The 14,165-nt window shown below is 41.2% G+C and overlaps 1 protein-coding gene across 4 annotated transcripts in view; it reads right to left on the bottom strand.

Moving 5' to 3' along the window:
* The window catches only part of FGF13 (fibroblast growth factor 13), a 581,422-nt gene that overhangs the window by 99,236 nt on the left and 468,021 nt on the right, over nt 1–14,165 (bottom strand). The window contains exon 1 of one of the 4 annotated variants that reach the window (XM_012001634.1): nt 3,027–3,138. The exons of the other annotated variants lie outside the window; for them this stretch is intronic. Within the exon in view, the coding sequence (XP_011857024.1) occupies nt 3,027–3,054 (28 nt within the window). The 5' untranslated portion in view covers nt 3,055–3,138. Of the gene's footprint in view, nt 1–3,026; nt 3,139–14,165 lie in introns of those variants that run through there. 4 annotated transcript variants of the gene reach the window in all.

Below are 14,165 nucleotides of genomic sequence, written 5' to 3'. Positions count from 1 at the left end.
TACCACCCTGGATGTCTTCACTTCCAACAGTTTTCTCAATTCCAAAGCCTCCAGTTTCTAAGGCAAATGGCAAGAGACAAATATAGACTACCACTATACATTCTAAAAACCCAAATTGAAGACGGCCATTTTTGCTTTGTTTTATAAGATCGGCTAGATCGTTTAATCATTTTCCCAAAGAAAATATAAAGAAATATTTTCTAGTGGTCGATACAGCCATTTTGAATACATACAGTTACTCAACAAACACTGAGTATATACTAAGCACGAGCCCAGGGCCAGGCAGTTGGAACTGCATATCATGAGAAAGCACTTTGAGGCACTGCCCAGGTGATAATGGCCTCAATGTTTGGAATGAGTTGAAAGCACACATTTGCAGCCCCTGAAAAATGGACAGGGAATTGTTGATAAAAAACAATTTGTAAACATATTGTTTCCTAAGTCCCTACAGCTAAGGAAATTATTAACAAATATATTGTGTTATATATATACACAAATATATATATATATATACGTAAATATATTGTTTTCTTCCCTGAGAGAAGAAAATCTGTCTTTATATGCTATTTGAGAAACTCTAAGTCAATATGATACATGGAGTACTAGGCAGGTGTAGGAATAGCCACTGAATAGAAAAACTCATAATTACTTAGAAAAGAACATGAAAGGACCTTAAAAAGCTGAAGTAGTTGTGCACAAGCAGAGGGGAACACAACAAGGACAAAAACATTTAGAGAAGTAAATGGGTGAGCTAAATAAGGTAGGTTAAAAACAAGATTGAAAGGGTAAACTAAAGAAACTAGGGTTCCTTAACTTAAATAAGCATAATCATGAGGGCTTCTGGGCTGGGAAGGGTTACATAGAGCACAGCTGCTGTCTGTTCTGTAGCTTCCCTGAGGATCAAATGAGAGGCAGCAGACTTAACTGGAGATGGAGAACTTAGGGTGGATGTTCTTGCCTTGAGAGCTACTGGAATGAGTTCTTCAGCGAGCTTGTGGATGTGGTGGCTGGGACAGTCTCATCTGTGTACAAGGGTTGAAGTGTTTTCCCATATGAAGGCTAAGAGATAAACTACGTGACCTTTCTTGCGACTTGCCATTCTTTGGCTGCATATCCTTTCTCCTGATCTCATTTGCATTGTTCTATTATGAACTCAGAGCCTATGCTATATCAGATACTTTCATATTTCTTTCAGAGGAGCAACTGCAGCATTTTCAGTCATTACCAATCTGTCCCATAGCTTGCATTCATTTCTGCAAAGGGGCTCAGTTTCTCACAAACATATATTTATTAAAAAGGGACATGTCTATTTATAACATTTCATCAATCAACCTAGAAGTCTATTGTAAGCATAAAGTTAGTTTGTGCTTGAATCTAACAAAACAGCTTAGATGGCAATTTGACAGTCTCCAATTCATAGACTCACATGTCAATAAAATAATTGTTTGGTGAGAATTTCCTGTGTCACAGATCTTACTCAGCAAAGAATTAATGTGTGTGTTTCACTCAAATACTTTCAAGCAGAGTGATGAGCGTAGCTGTTTCAGCCATATATACTGTATCCTGAGTAAAGAGGCCTATAGTCTGTAGTTCCTTCCTTTAATGATTATAAACTGTCCCCCACCTGGAAGGTGAAAACTCTAATGGGTTTCTTAGAGACATGAATTGTGGAAATAATCAGAACATTAAGTGTGGAACCAATCTCACAAATTCTGTAATGATTTTCATCACTCATGTTGCCCTTGATGTACTAATCTTTCAAATAAGCTTTTCTATTCTCTCATTGTTATGGGGAACCCAATGAAAACCAATCAGATAAACAATGCTCATGTAACATGACAGATCAATCCAAATCTCCATTTGGGGATGCTCTAGGAGAACTCCCAATAGCTCAGGAGAACCTGTGAAGTACTCAGAAGAGAAAGCCTATTAATCCCAGTTAATTACGTGAATAAACACATGCTCCTCAGCAGTTTCAGGACAGAGGGAAAGATTTGGAGGAAACAGAAAATCACCATGAATAATTACTCATCTGGACAACATGTTCTAGCAAAATAAAACGTTTAGCAAGGTTAGAGTTCTCTGGGATCCTTTCAGGTTCAACGATAAAGAAAGTGCAAAGGCTTTCCATGAAAGTGTTTGCTTCATGAGGTGGCTTTATTCAGACAATATGAAGATTGGCAAAAAGTGTTCCAAGAAATGATGCCATTTTTTATTAGTTATATGTCAAAACTTCCCATTAAAAATGTAGCTGGAGGAGTGATTTCCACCCTCCGAAAGAATCCCTGTCCTGCTCTTTTTAAAGAGACTTGAAACTGGTCGCTCCGGCAACCTTCTCTCAGCTTGTTTTCTTTCCGTGAGCTGGAAGCTCTTGGGCGTTGGTTCCATCAGCTATCTGCGGCATCTGCCTTGCCGCCATGGAGGAACCGATACTCTCCTAGTTTCACTGAGACATTATGGAGTGCCTATCTTCTGTGATTTCCCTGAAGATACACCTAATAAGTTTCTCAGAATTAAAGGGTGATTGTGTGTCCACCCTCCCTTAGCGAAGTGTCATCTTCTCTTTCTTTCCTTTCCCTAAGCTAAAAGAAAACTACATTAAAAGCCAATTATAATTACTTATTCTCTTTTTTCTTTAGAAATTAAAATTAATGCTTTGTGCTGTATGCATAGAGTAAATGCAAATCTAGAAGTAGGAAATCTCTCTTGAATCAGTGAGTGCCACCATTTTCTAAATGCAAATAGAGTTTCAAATGGTCAGAAAAACACATTCACTTTCTTATAACAATTAATATTTTAAATTCCTCCTAGAAAAAAAAAATGATGCATTTTGCAAAAAGAATCCATTCTTAACAGTCAAACATCCCGGAGTAAAGGGAATCGAGAACCCCTGTCCCATCCAGAAAGAAAAAGATATCAGCAGAAAGATCCCTGGTATAATTTTGTTAATTTCTACAAAGTCATCAATGTCCAGGAGAAACATTCAAATCTATGTCCTTCAAAAACATTGCATAAATAAATCTTACCTGAATACGACTTCCTTAACAAAGCCATGCTTCTTTATAAGCTGGTCCTACCCAGACAATTGCTGTCTACATTTGGAGCAGACACAGAGAGAGAGGATATCAGAGAAAGTTTAAGGCATATCTAAAGTAGTCTCCAAGGTAATGGCCAGAAACATCAAGCTCATACTCTCGGTATAGAGAGATCATTAATGGGCATTAGTGACAGACCATTATGACTCTCCGAGATCATTAATGATTCATCATGTAGCAGTATTGTTCTGGCAGTGATCAGACCACTGCTTGGACTCAGACATAAGCTTTGCCTATACTATTTGCTGAAACTTACTATTTCCAAGCATATGATTTTATTTTGCCTTCGAGAATTGTGAAAAACGGTCTGTAACAGGATCCCTCAGCACATTAGAGAACTTTTTGGAGCTAGCTGCCTTATTTGGTAGACTTCTCCCATAGTCAGGAATCTTACAGTCTGAAAGGCTCCCCGATAGCGTTTGGGATGTTGAAATGTGTCTTTTATTTTGAAATTGAATTATTGATGAATAGAAAATGCTACAGGCAAAATAGACATTTGTAAGAATTATAGTTGCTCAATCCTCCGTAACAATTACTCGTAAAATGTTGAAATTCTACCAGAACTTTTAGTTCTGTGCCACAAAATTATATTTTCATATCAAAGTCCCTTGTTAAAAATTCAGAAAATCTATGAGCAGCCTATGAAAAGGCTTTTAGCTAATTATAACAAAGAGCAAGAAACAGACTATTTTAGCATTACACCATACTCGTTACTGAAGCACTCAATAGTGTTAATATAGGAAGCAAAATTTTAAGAAAAAGCAAACTCTGAAGCAAAATTGCCATACTTTTTATTTTTGCTCTATGGAAGACCCACTATTTTTGTTAAAAATTCAAATAGAAATGGAAATGTAAGTTATTCTGGGATCAAATGAGTCTTTCCTATTGAACAGATTGGATTCTCCTTCTGTGTGGCTCTGGGAAAACTGCCCTTGAGTCAGAGAGAAAGGAAATCTGTCTCAAGTTCTGAATATTGTCACTATCAATGAATATTGAAGAATTACCAACACCCACGGGGAGCTATATTTATTAAGCCCCAATACTCATATTCAGTGCTCTATGGAAAGGAAGATGATGTATATCCAAAAGCATTCCATAAACTTACATATTTTTTCATAAGCTTCTCCGCATAATCAACATTGCCTTGTGCTCTCTCCCTCCACTTTTCCATCTAACACTAAGAGTGTAACAGACAACAGCCGCAAATGTCAGCCCCTCCCAAATGGATCCAGCCTCAACAAAATTGGTTTAGCTCTGAGGATGGGATTTCAGCAGTAGGCAGAGGATGGAGAAAATTTGTTCTGCCCTGAAATCAAACACCGTCCCCTATACCCCAGTAGCCATCCACAGCCCAGGGACCTGAACAACAGGAGCCTTTAGAACCCAAAAGGGCAAAATATCTGTTCTTTGGTAGGGCTACCTCCTGGACACATGGCCTATGCTGCAGCAAAGGGCCCTGTTTTGAGAAGGGCCCTGCACTGGGTTTAATGATTTGCTGTCACCATTTTGAAACTAACCATTTTTTGAACAAGGGTCTCTACATTTTCGTTTTGCACGAACCCCTGCAAATTCTGTAGCCAGTCCTGTTCCCTAGAAAATCATTATTTTAACTAGTCAATCATGCTTAGAAGCACAGATGATCAGATTCAGAATGTGGCCATGGGGTATTCCCCGTTGTTCTTTGGTTAGGAAGCTGAGCTAGTGCTCAGGCCACCAGGTAAAAAGCTGCATATATTCAGATCCCTGTTTGCAAACCAAAATGGCTAATGGAAGAATTTAGGCTTCACTAAACTCTTTACACAGGAGAGATGCCAATTTCCTTCAAACAAAAATAGAAAACCCTAATATGGAGGCAGTCTCTCTTGGCCGATGTAAGAGCTCTTAAAAAAAGGCATTTCTCAAGGGACAAAATTAAGTCATCTTAATATGAGCGGTCTTATCAGGTCTAATCAAGAGACTCACTCTTTCAGATGTGCCATAGCTTCTTATAATGGCCCTGCAGGGGCTGCACTGGTCAGTGTAGTGGGGAAGGGGGTCCCCAGGGATGGGAGCAGCTCAATCTATTGATGTCTAGACAGCACAGAAATAAACAAAATGAGGGCTGACATGGAGCCAAATTGCAAGTCAGGTAAGATTTATTTCTGCGATCCTCTTTCCTTTCCCCTAAACTAATTCTCAGCCATGCAGGGCCTTTGTGCTGCTCCTTAGCTGCCTGTAATTCCACTGCAAGAGGAGCCCTCTCCACCCTCAGTACTCCCTGCTCCTACCTTCTTTTGCATTCCACCTCCCCCTATTCTCCTAGTCATCAGAGTGGCTGGTCTTGGTCAGGTGTTGTGGAGGAAAGCAATCTGATCAAGCTAATTCACACACATTTGTCAATTTTCACAAAGGTATTCTCATTTTGGAAGCAAGTGTCTTGTCCTCCAATTGGCATACTTTTAAGAAGTATGACAAATGGAAGGATTTTAAGCAACAGAAAGGCACAGACAATGGTAGTGCTCACCTATTCTATGTAGCGTTATGTAGTGCTATACTTCAATAACGTCATCATTTATTTCGTGATTTCAGTTTTCAAACCTGAGGACTAAGGTCACCCCATCCTTTAAAAAGTACCAGGGGACTGAGGTTCCACACTACCAGACTTGGTTTTTGGAATGTACTAGGCTTTTTCACACCTCCACAGGTTTGTTCAAGAACTTCCCTCATCTTGAAGTGTCCTTGTCCCCTTAAATTTTCTGCCAGCCCCTCCACATCTCTCAATTTGAATGTGACCTCCTTGGTCCCCTCACTGTACCCAACACCTATCGTTGTACTGGATGGTACCCAGCTGCTTACATGTTCCCTCACTTACTGGACTGTGAGTAGCTAGAGGGTAAGAACCACATGTGATCTGACCACCACCTGTGAATAGATCAACTCAATAGAGAAGGTGAATACAGTAGATGTTTGAGACTGCGTGTCTGTCATAACTGTGGCACACACATATTCACAGGTTAGAGTGCAGTTTGCATGAGTTGACTTAGGCAGTGACTACATGGGTGGCTTTCACTTGCTTTACAATGGTTTTAATCCAGATAGTGTAAATACTGAGGTCACCACATGGCTCTGTGTCATTCAGCCTTTTCTGATAGATGCCATCAGCAAGGGGCTCTCTCTCTCTCTCTCTCTCTCTCTCTGCGCCAATCGATGAATAATACCCCGGAGGTCATGATCTATCATCTGTTCCTACAGGCAGAGTCCAACTAAACAGAAGCTGACAAATCTAGTTAAATTTTTGGCTAGTGGCCTTTAATTTCAGCCCAAGAAGTGACAGATCTCCAAGCTTTCATTGCATTGTGGTCAAGCAGCACAAGTAAGCTTCCTGCCTTCCTGGAGATCTCAATCAATACTCTGCCCTCTTCTTAAAGCCCAGACACATCAAAGGCAATAATGCCTGAGATTTAATCATTTCCCATTAAAATGCAAAGCTCTGTCTCCAGGCCCCCTTGACAGTTTAATTGTTTTAAAATGTCTGCAGAAGCTGCTGTAAACAGATTTGTAGTACGTTGTTTACTTGCTGTGCCACCGCAGCCTCTTGGCTAATTAATGAGCATTTTGCTGCAAATTGGGCCTCTTGGATGCACTGATCTGTCATCTTGGGAAGAATTTATGGAAAGAAGGAACTTACGGGAGTAAGGACAGATATATTTTTCATTTAAACAATACTGAGTACTAATGAGTTGAAATCTAATATCCACACGAAAACCTGCACACTGATGTTTATAGCAGCTTTATTCACAGTTGCCAAAACTTAGAAGCAACCAAGATGTCCTTCAGTAGGTGAATGAATAACTAAACTGTGGTACATCCAGACGATGGCATAAAAGAGTGCTAAAAGAGATGAGCTATCAAGCCATGAAAATACACAGAACTTTAAATGCATATTACTAAGTGAAAGTAGCCAATCTGAAAAGGTTACTCCATGTGACTCCAACTGTATGACATTCTGGAAAAGTCAAAACCACAGAGGCAGTAAACAGATCAGTCATTGCCAGGGGTTGGTGGGGAGGGAGGGACGAATTAGAGGAGCACAGAGGATTTTTTGGGCAGTGAAACTCCTCTGTATGATACTATAATGGCCTTTTATACATTTGTCCAAACCCAGACAATGTACAACACCAAGAGCGAACCCTTATGTAATCTATGGACTTTAGGTGATAATGAGGTTCATCAACTGTAACAAATGTACCACTCCAGGGGGTGGATATTTCTAGGGGGGAGGCCATCCAGGGGATCCCAGGGTATATGTCAACTCTGTACCTTATGATCAGTTATGCTATGAACCTAAAACTGCTCTAAAAATAAAGTCTATTTTTAAAACATGTACTGGGTACCTAATATATTCCGGGAGTATGTTTTCTCTGATCTTTACGACAACCCTATAAGGTTTTGTTTGTTTAGATTTTTCATTTTTGTTTTTGTTTTTGCCTATGTGGAAACTCACTAAGAGAGAAGTTTTTTTGCCAAGGTCACAGAGATGGCAATTTGGAATACTGTCAGGGGATTCAAAAGCTTGCTTAGTGGTTAACCTGGATACCCTTGATGGTTTCTCTCAACCTAGAGTTTTCAAGATTTTGTGTTCCTCCTCCTCCTCCTCCATAAAATGTTCTTCAGTGAATCCAATTGTTTGAAGTCTATCACAATTGCCCACGTCACTCATTTCCTACGATAGTAAAGAGTTTCAGGAAGGAGGGGAAATGCCACACAGGAAGCTCTCCCACCACAGTTAGAAGGTTGGAAACCTTCATTCCTGTCAACCACTATGTACTGTGCTTCCTTTAATTTTCACTGAGGGTAACAGGGGCAGAGAGAACAGCCAGGAAGATTCCTGCTCTCCTGCATGAACACAAGAGTCAGCTTCAAATAACAACCCATGAACTATACTAACCCACAGTGCAAATCCTAGTCAAGCACCATGGAGACCCTGATGTGTGGAAGGCATAGGTAAAGACTATTATATACCTCCAAATGCCATCTATTTGATTATTTTGATATCATGGCCACCATCATGCAAAAGACAGGTGGTGGGACTGGGGTGATAATTATTTCTTCATTGGGCTTTTATAAGAATTAAATGAGATATTTAGATAAAGTCCTCAGTACAGTGCGTGGCATTTCGTGAGCAGTCAGTGGAAGTTAGTCCTCTTCTCTTACCCTTTGTCTCTTCTTGCCCATTCAGTTGTCTCTCTTGTAACCTCATCATTATCCTGCTTGACATTTTTTGGCAGCATTTTTGTGAAAACAGATCAATAAGCAAGCAATCCACAAACATTAACTGAGTCCTTAGAACGTATCAGGACCTTTGTCATGTGCAGGAGTTATAAATATGTAAAACACACACACACACGCAGAGCCCAGGGGTTAAAGGAACAAGTCTCAATGAGAAGACATACATGAGTACAGTTTAAAAATATTACTCAGAATCCAAGGCCATCAAAATATGCTGAAGGCAGAAACCGGAAATGAGACATTGAAGACAAGATGTGATGGGCTTAAGTCACTGGTTACACAAAGTACAACGTTCCCAAATATTGGCTGTGTTATGTGTGCTCCCCATCGTGGTTTCATAAGAAGCAAATCGAAACAAGTGTACACAGCTTGTATTACTATATCTCTGTGTTATTACAGACAAGAGCTGACTGATATCCCATCTCTGATACCTGGATAAGCCTTCTTCTAAAATGGTCTATCCTGTATGAGAGTTAAAAGCAAACATCGTGCATGTTTTTATTCTGTTCAGTTGTGTTTCTGACATCATAGTACATAACATCTACATTTGTCAATGAACAAATTCCAGATACACCACAAATCATACATCTTTAAACTTGATGCCTGAATCTTTTATTTATTTATTTATTGATTTATTGATTTATTTTGAGACGGAGTCTCGCTCTGTCGCCCAGGCTGGAGTGCAGTGGCCGGATCTCAGCTCACTGCAAGCTCCGCCTCCCGGGTTCACGCCATTCTCCTGCCTCAGCCTCCCAAGTAGCTGGGACTACAGGCGCCCGCCACCGCGCCCGGCTAGTTTTTTGTATTTCTTAATAGAGAAGGGGTTTCACCGTGTTAGCCAGGATGGTCTCGATCTCCTGACCTCGTGATCCGCCCGTCTCGGCCTCCCAAAGTGCTGGGATTACAGGCTTGAGCCACCGCGCCCGGCCGATGCCTGAATCTTTTAAAGGAGTTAGGGTGTGTGAGTGTGAATCTTATTAGTAGGAAGACTTGTCCGAGGCATACATAATTTTCTGGCAATGGTGGAGAGTTATTCCATTCTTGCACAATTGTACACAATGCAGGGAAAATTAAAAAGTTACTTGGTTTGTGCAGTTCCTCTCTCTCTGAGGAAGAATAAACGAATAGAGAATGGCTTCTTTTGTGTTCACAGCACCCCTTTGTGGAGAAATAATGTATTTCAGTTGCATGCTAATCCTCCCAACAAGGCACGTTTCAACAATTTCTTTTTCCCTCTCAGGAGTTTCATGGAAAAATAAATTAAATATTTAGATCTTTCCAGGTTAACGTCTCATGACAATAGGGACAAAACAAATCAAATTACAATCCTTATTCATTTCATTTCTCTTGAAGATTCTCTTGGCCAATTTAAAAATTAATGTCAAATTCTTACCCTATTTTAGGAGAAATTCCTTTCCATTCTTTTATTCAGCAAACATTTCCAGGGTTCCCATGATGTTTAAGGCCTTTTCTGGGTGTTTGAGACACAAGAATAAATAATCCCAGGTCCCTGCTAGGGAAGGAGCTTGTCTAGAGATGAGAGAAACCTGCGGAAGGCAATCAGCGCCGTCTTAAAGAATGTAAGGCTCAGAGGTTGTGCCAGGCCTGGTAAGATGGTAAGACTCAGAGAAGGTGAGGGGGAACCAGAAAAACTTCATAGAGCAGGTGATACTTGAACTGAGCATTGAAAATGGAACAGCTGTTCAAAAGGCAGATGAGGTTGATGAGGGAGCCTATTTAGAAGTGTGAAATTACCTGAAACTAAACAGGACACAGCTGAAACTGGGAAGTTGCTTGGCATGTCCACAGACTACGGGGTGAGATTGGGCACAGAGGAGAGGGTTTGGGAGGTACACACTGAAGAAATAGGCAGGGAATAATTTAGGAAGCCAGTGTAAGGAGTTTGGATTTATCTCAATGGTGACTAGCTTTTACACCAGAAAGGAATCAAATGACATTCAGAAAGGTGACTTGGGCTGCAGAGTGGAGAATATGAGGGGGAACGAGGAAGATAGGATATAGGGAGCTCGGTTAAGAGACACAGGTGACAGTGATGAGGATCTAAGTTAGCACCTTGCTGTGAGGATGAAGACTGGAGTTGTAGGTTCCCTACCAGAACCTGGATCACTGTCTATAAAAAAAAAAAATAGTTCTATTGACTACAGAACTATTTCCTAAAAGTAATTGGCTCCTGCAGGAGGGGGCAGAAAGAGGTTATTTCAAATAGCTATATAAGGTACTCTTTGATTTGACCAACACAATGCAGATGGACTTCACCACCTCCCTAGATTCACGCGGAAGCAACAGAGAAAATTAGTGAAAAGCAGGAATCCTAGAGCCACAAGGGCATAGACTGGAGTCCTGGCTCTTCTGCTCATGCTAAGATATGCTTCCTTGGGCTTGTCTCCTCATATTTTTGAAACTCCGTTTCCTGCTCTGTAAAGTGGATCCAAAAATTCTATCTCATAGGTTGGTTGTACGAACTCGAGTAATGTATGCAAAGCACTTACTACAGTGCCTAGAATATAGTAAGCAGTTGATAAATGCTGGTTTCCTTCTTCTTCTTCCAGGCAAATTAGCCTTTTGTAAGATGGCTAGTATGCAAGTTCCTTAGTATCTCCCTAGGGCACTCTACCCTGGGCTGTAAGCAAAGCCCCTATTTGAAAGGTATCAAGTGATTTCATCTGTTTCCCTCCTAACCATGACAGACTCTAAGCTCCCTGATAGAGTTAGGAACAGACCAGGTTCTGACACTCCCAAGGGCCTGATCTGTGTGCCCACCAATTCTCATCAGAAAGAATGGAACCTGAACACAAGGCTGACAACAGAATCCTATGGAAATTCTAAGTCAGTCAAGAAAAAGGCAGGCTAACAGGAGAAGGCAGCCCAGCCAAGATAGGAGGCCAAACGGATGTTGAATTACTGGGGGCCCATGTGTAGGTGACTCTGGGAGGGAGAGAGCAGGGTAGGCCTGGAGGAATTATTTGAGTCAAAGTACAACTCACAGCAATCGCTTTTTTCATGATTTTTTTCAGAGTTACCATTCCTAAAAGAGAGTCTTGGAGAATAATCATCCGATCAAGATTCTCTGAATGAAGAGGTCCTGTGATCAGTGAGCACACCAAACTATTGGTAATTAGTACTATGTATTTGGCTTGCTAAAGGTACCACTAAAGCCTACAGTAAATAAATAAATCTATTAAATATGAGAAACTCTGGAATAAACATACTAATTTGCCTTCAGAATCCTTTATTTCCCACAATAGCTACTAAGGTCCCTCAGTAGTAGCATTGAGTGAAAAACACTTCAAGGGCACACCAGGCTGATGTCTCCTGGGCACAGACCTCTTTAGCCAAGACTGACAGAATCACTCAGAGAGGCTCCTCTTCGTGGCCTCTCAAAGGTCTTCATCCCAGTTGGCACTGTATTCTCAACCCATCTATCAGATGGCCAGAGTGGGATGAGGTCAGAAAGTTTCCGACGACGATGCCGTCTTCACTGCTTGTAGTATTTTTGGTTTCCAGGCAAGGGTTCTTTTAGGGAGCTTTTAGATGCCTGGTACCTTGGAAATAGTAAAATTAAAGTCCTTGAAGAAAGATCACTTGACCTGGAGAGAATGGAGCTTCTCTGCCTGCCAAAGAGATTCTAGGCCGCAGGACTAGTAACCTGAAGGGATGGAATGGGAGAGAACTCAAATACCGTTTCTCAAGCCCACAGGTTCTCCGGGGCTTGTACTAGTCCCTGCACTGCTCCAGCAGCATAATCCCCCTCCTTTGAGATGTAAGGTAAATGACACTCAGAATATCTGATCACTGGTTACAACTAATTCTGCTGCTTTGCTCCAAGGTGCTTTAAATACATTGTTTCATTTAATTGCACACAATTTTGATAATCTAGGGGATGTATACCTGTTATGAACTGAACTGCATCCCACAAATGCATCTACTAAAGTTCTAACCCCCAACGTGGCTGTATTTGAAGACAGGACCTTAAGAGAGATAATTGAGGTTCAATTGGGGCCCATAAGGCAGGGCTCTAATCTGATACATCTGGTGTCCCTCTAAGCCGAAGAAACACTCGAGCTCAATCTCTTTCTATGGAGAGGAAAGGCTATGTGAGCACAGCACGAAGGTGGCCACCTATAAGCCAGAAAGAGGGGCTTTTCCAGAAACCAACCTAACAGTACCCTGATTTTGGACTTCTAGCCTCCGGAACCAAGGTAAAATCCATTTGTGTTGTTTATGCCACTCAATCTGTGGTGTTTTGTTATGGCAACACTAGCAGACAAATACAGGACTCATTGATTTCAAAGCATATACAACGTTGCCGTTTCTTTTTCAAACAACCCCACCTAGAGGACAAGACAGCAGTCCCAACCTATAAAACTATATAATGCTTGGAAAAGTTGATGTAACCAGGAGTGTTTTAAACATGGAAATCCGCTGTACAACATTGTGCTCATAGTTAACAATATTGTATTGTACGCTTAAAAATTTAAAAGAGTAGATATCATGCTATGCTTTCTTACCACAATAAAAATATTTCTTTAAATAAATGGGAAAGCAATTTTAATGAAAGAAATAAGAGGCAAAATCACAATCTCCAAATGAAAAGTGAATCAGCAAATGTTTCACAAGTGTCTCATCTGTCCTGCTCTCTGTGCTTGGCTCTAGGAGGTTGCAGTGGGAAACGTAATCGTGAACAAAACCTAGTCCCTTTCTTCAAGGAGTTCAGCGTTTACTGGAAGAGACAGACAATAAACAGGCACTTTCAATGCAAAGGAGAACTTTCATGCTACAGAGGAGGGATATCTCACAGGACCTTCCATTGGTTGGGAGGTTGAAGTCAGGGAAAGTATCCCAGAGAAGATGATATTAAGCTGAGAACTGAAGGAAGAGCAGGAGGCAACCAGGTGGAGAGAGTAGCTGCTCCAGAGAAATCATACAAAGCCTCTGCCCTAAATGAGCTTTTAGTCCCAGGGGAGAGAGACCAAAACACACACACACACACACACACACACACACACGTACACATAATTACCTTAAAAGGTGACAAGTGTAATGACAGAAATGTGGCACAGGCATTGTAAAATCACACGGGGGCGGGTACACATGCCTACCTACCAAACCTAGCCTCAGGGATGATCAGGAAAGCCTGTCTCAGAGCAAGTGTTTGTAGCTGAGCTTTGAAGGCTAGTGGCCATTAGTCAAATCAATTTTGGGGAGGGTGAAAATGTGCTGGGCTGAGAAAATTGCAGGTAGAGTTCACAAGTACAAAGACATAAAGGCTTGGGACAGTCTAGCACAGTTTAGAAATGCAGGCAGTTTGGAATGGCTGGAGCACAGATTTCCAGGGATGGGATGAGGAATAAAACGATGGAAGGTGTTAGGAGTCAGATTATGTGTGACTCCCTGGACTACAGGATAGGATTTGACACAATCCTTTATGCCATGGGGAACCATGCCAGGCCTTTAAGCAAGCGAGAGACTTGATCAGGTTGGCATTTTAGAAAGATTTCAGTGGCTGCAGCATGAACACTAGTATGGCGGTTGTAGGTACAAGACTAGAGGTGGAGAGAACTATGGAGAGCATGTCAATTGTGCAAGAGCAATGTTGATAGCCTCAATTAAGGCAATGACACTGTGGCTAGAGAAAAGGCAACAGACCACAGAGCCACTGTGGATATACAATCTATCAACGTTGGTTATGGACCGCAATGGGGAGGGGAAGAGGAGATAGGTTCCAAAGAGTACTATAGGGCTTCTGACTTGGGCAACAGGATGGTTGGGGTGTTAGAAACT

The sequence above is a fragment of the Mandrillus leucophaeus genome, unplaced genomic scaffold, assembly GCF_000951045.1.
Source record: "Mandrillus leucophaeus isolate KB7577 unplaced genomic scaffold, Mleu.le_1.0 Scaffold668, whole genome shotgun sequence".
Classification (NCBI taxonomy): domain Eukaryota; kingdom Metazoa; phylum Chordata; class Mammalia; order Primates; family Cercopithecidae; genus Mandrillus; species Mandrillus leucophaeus.
Note: the sequence above shows the minus strand (reverse complement) of the source record. Positions and strands in the feature narration are given on the sequence as shown.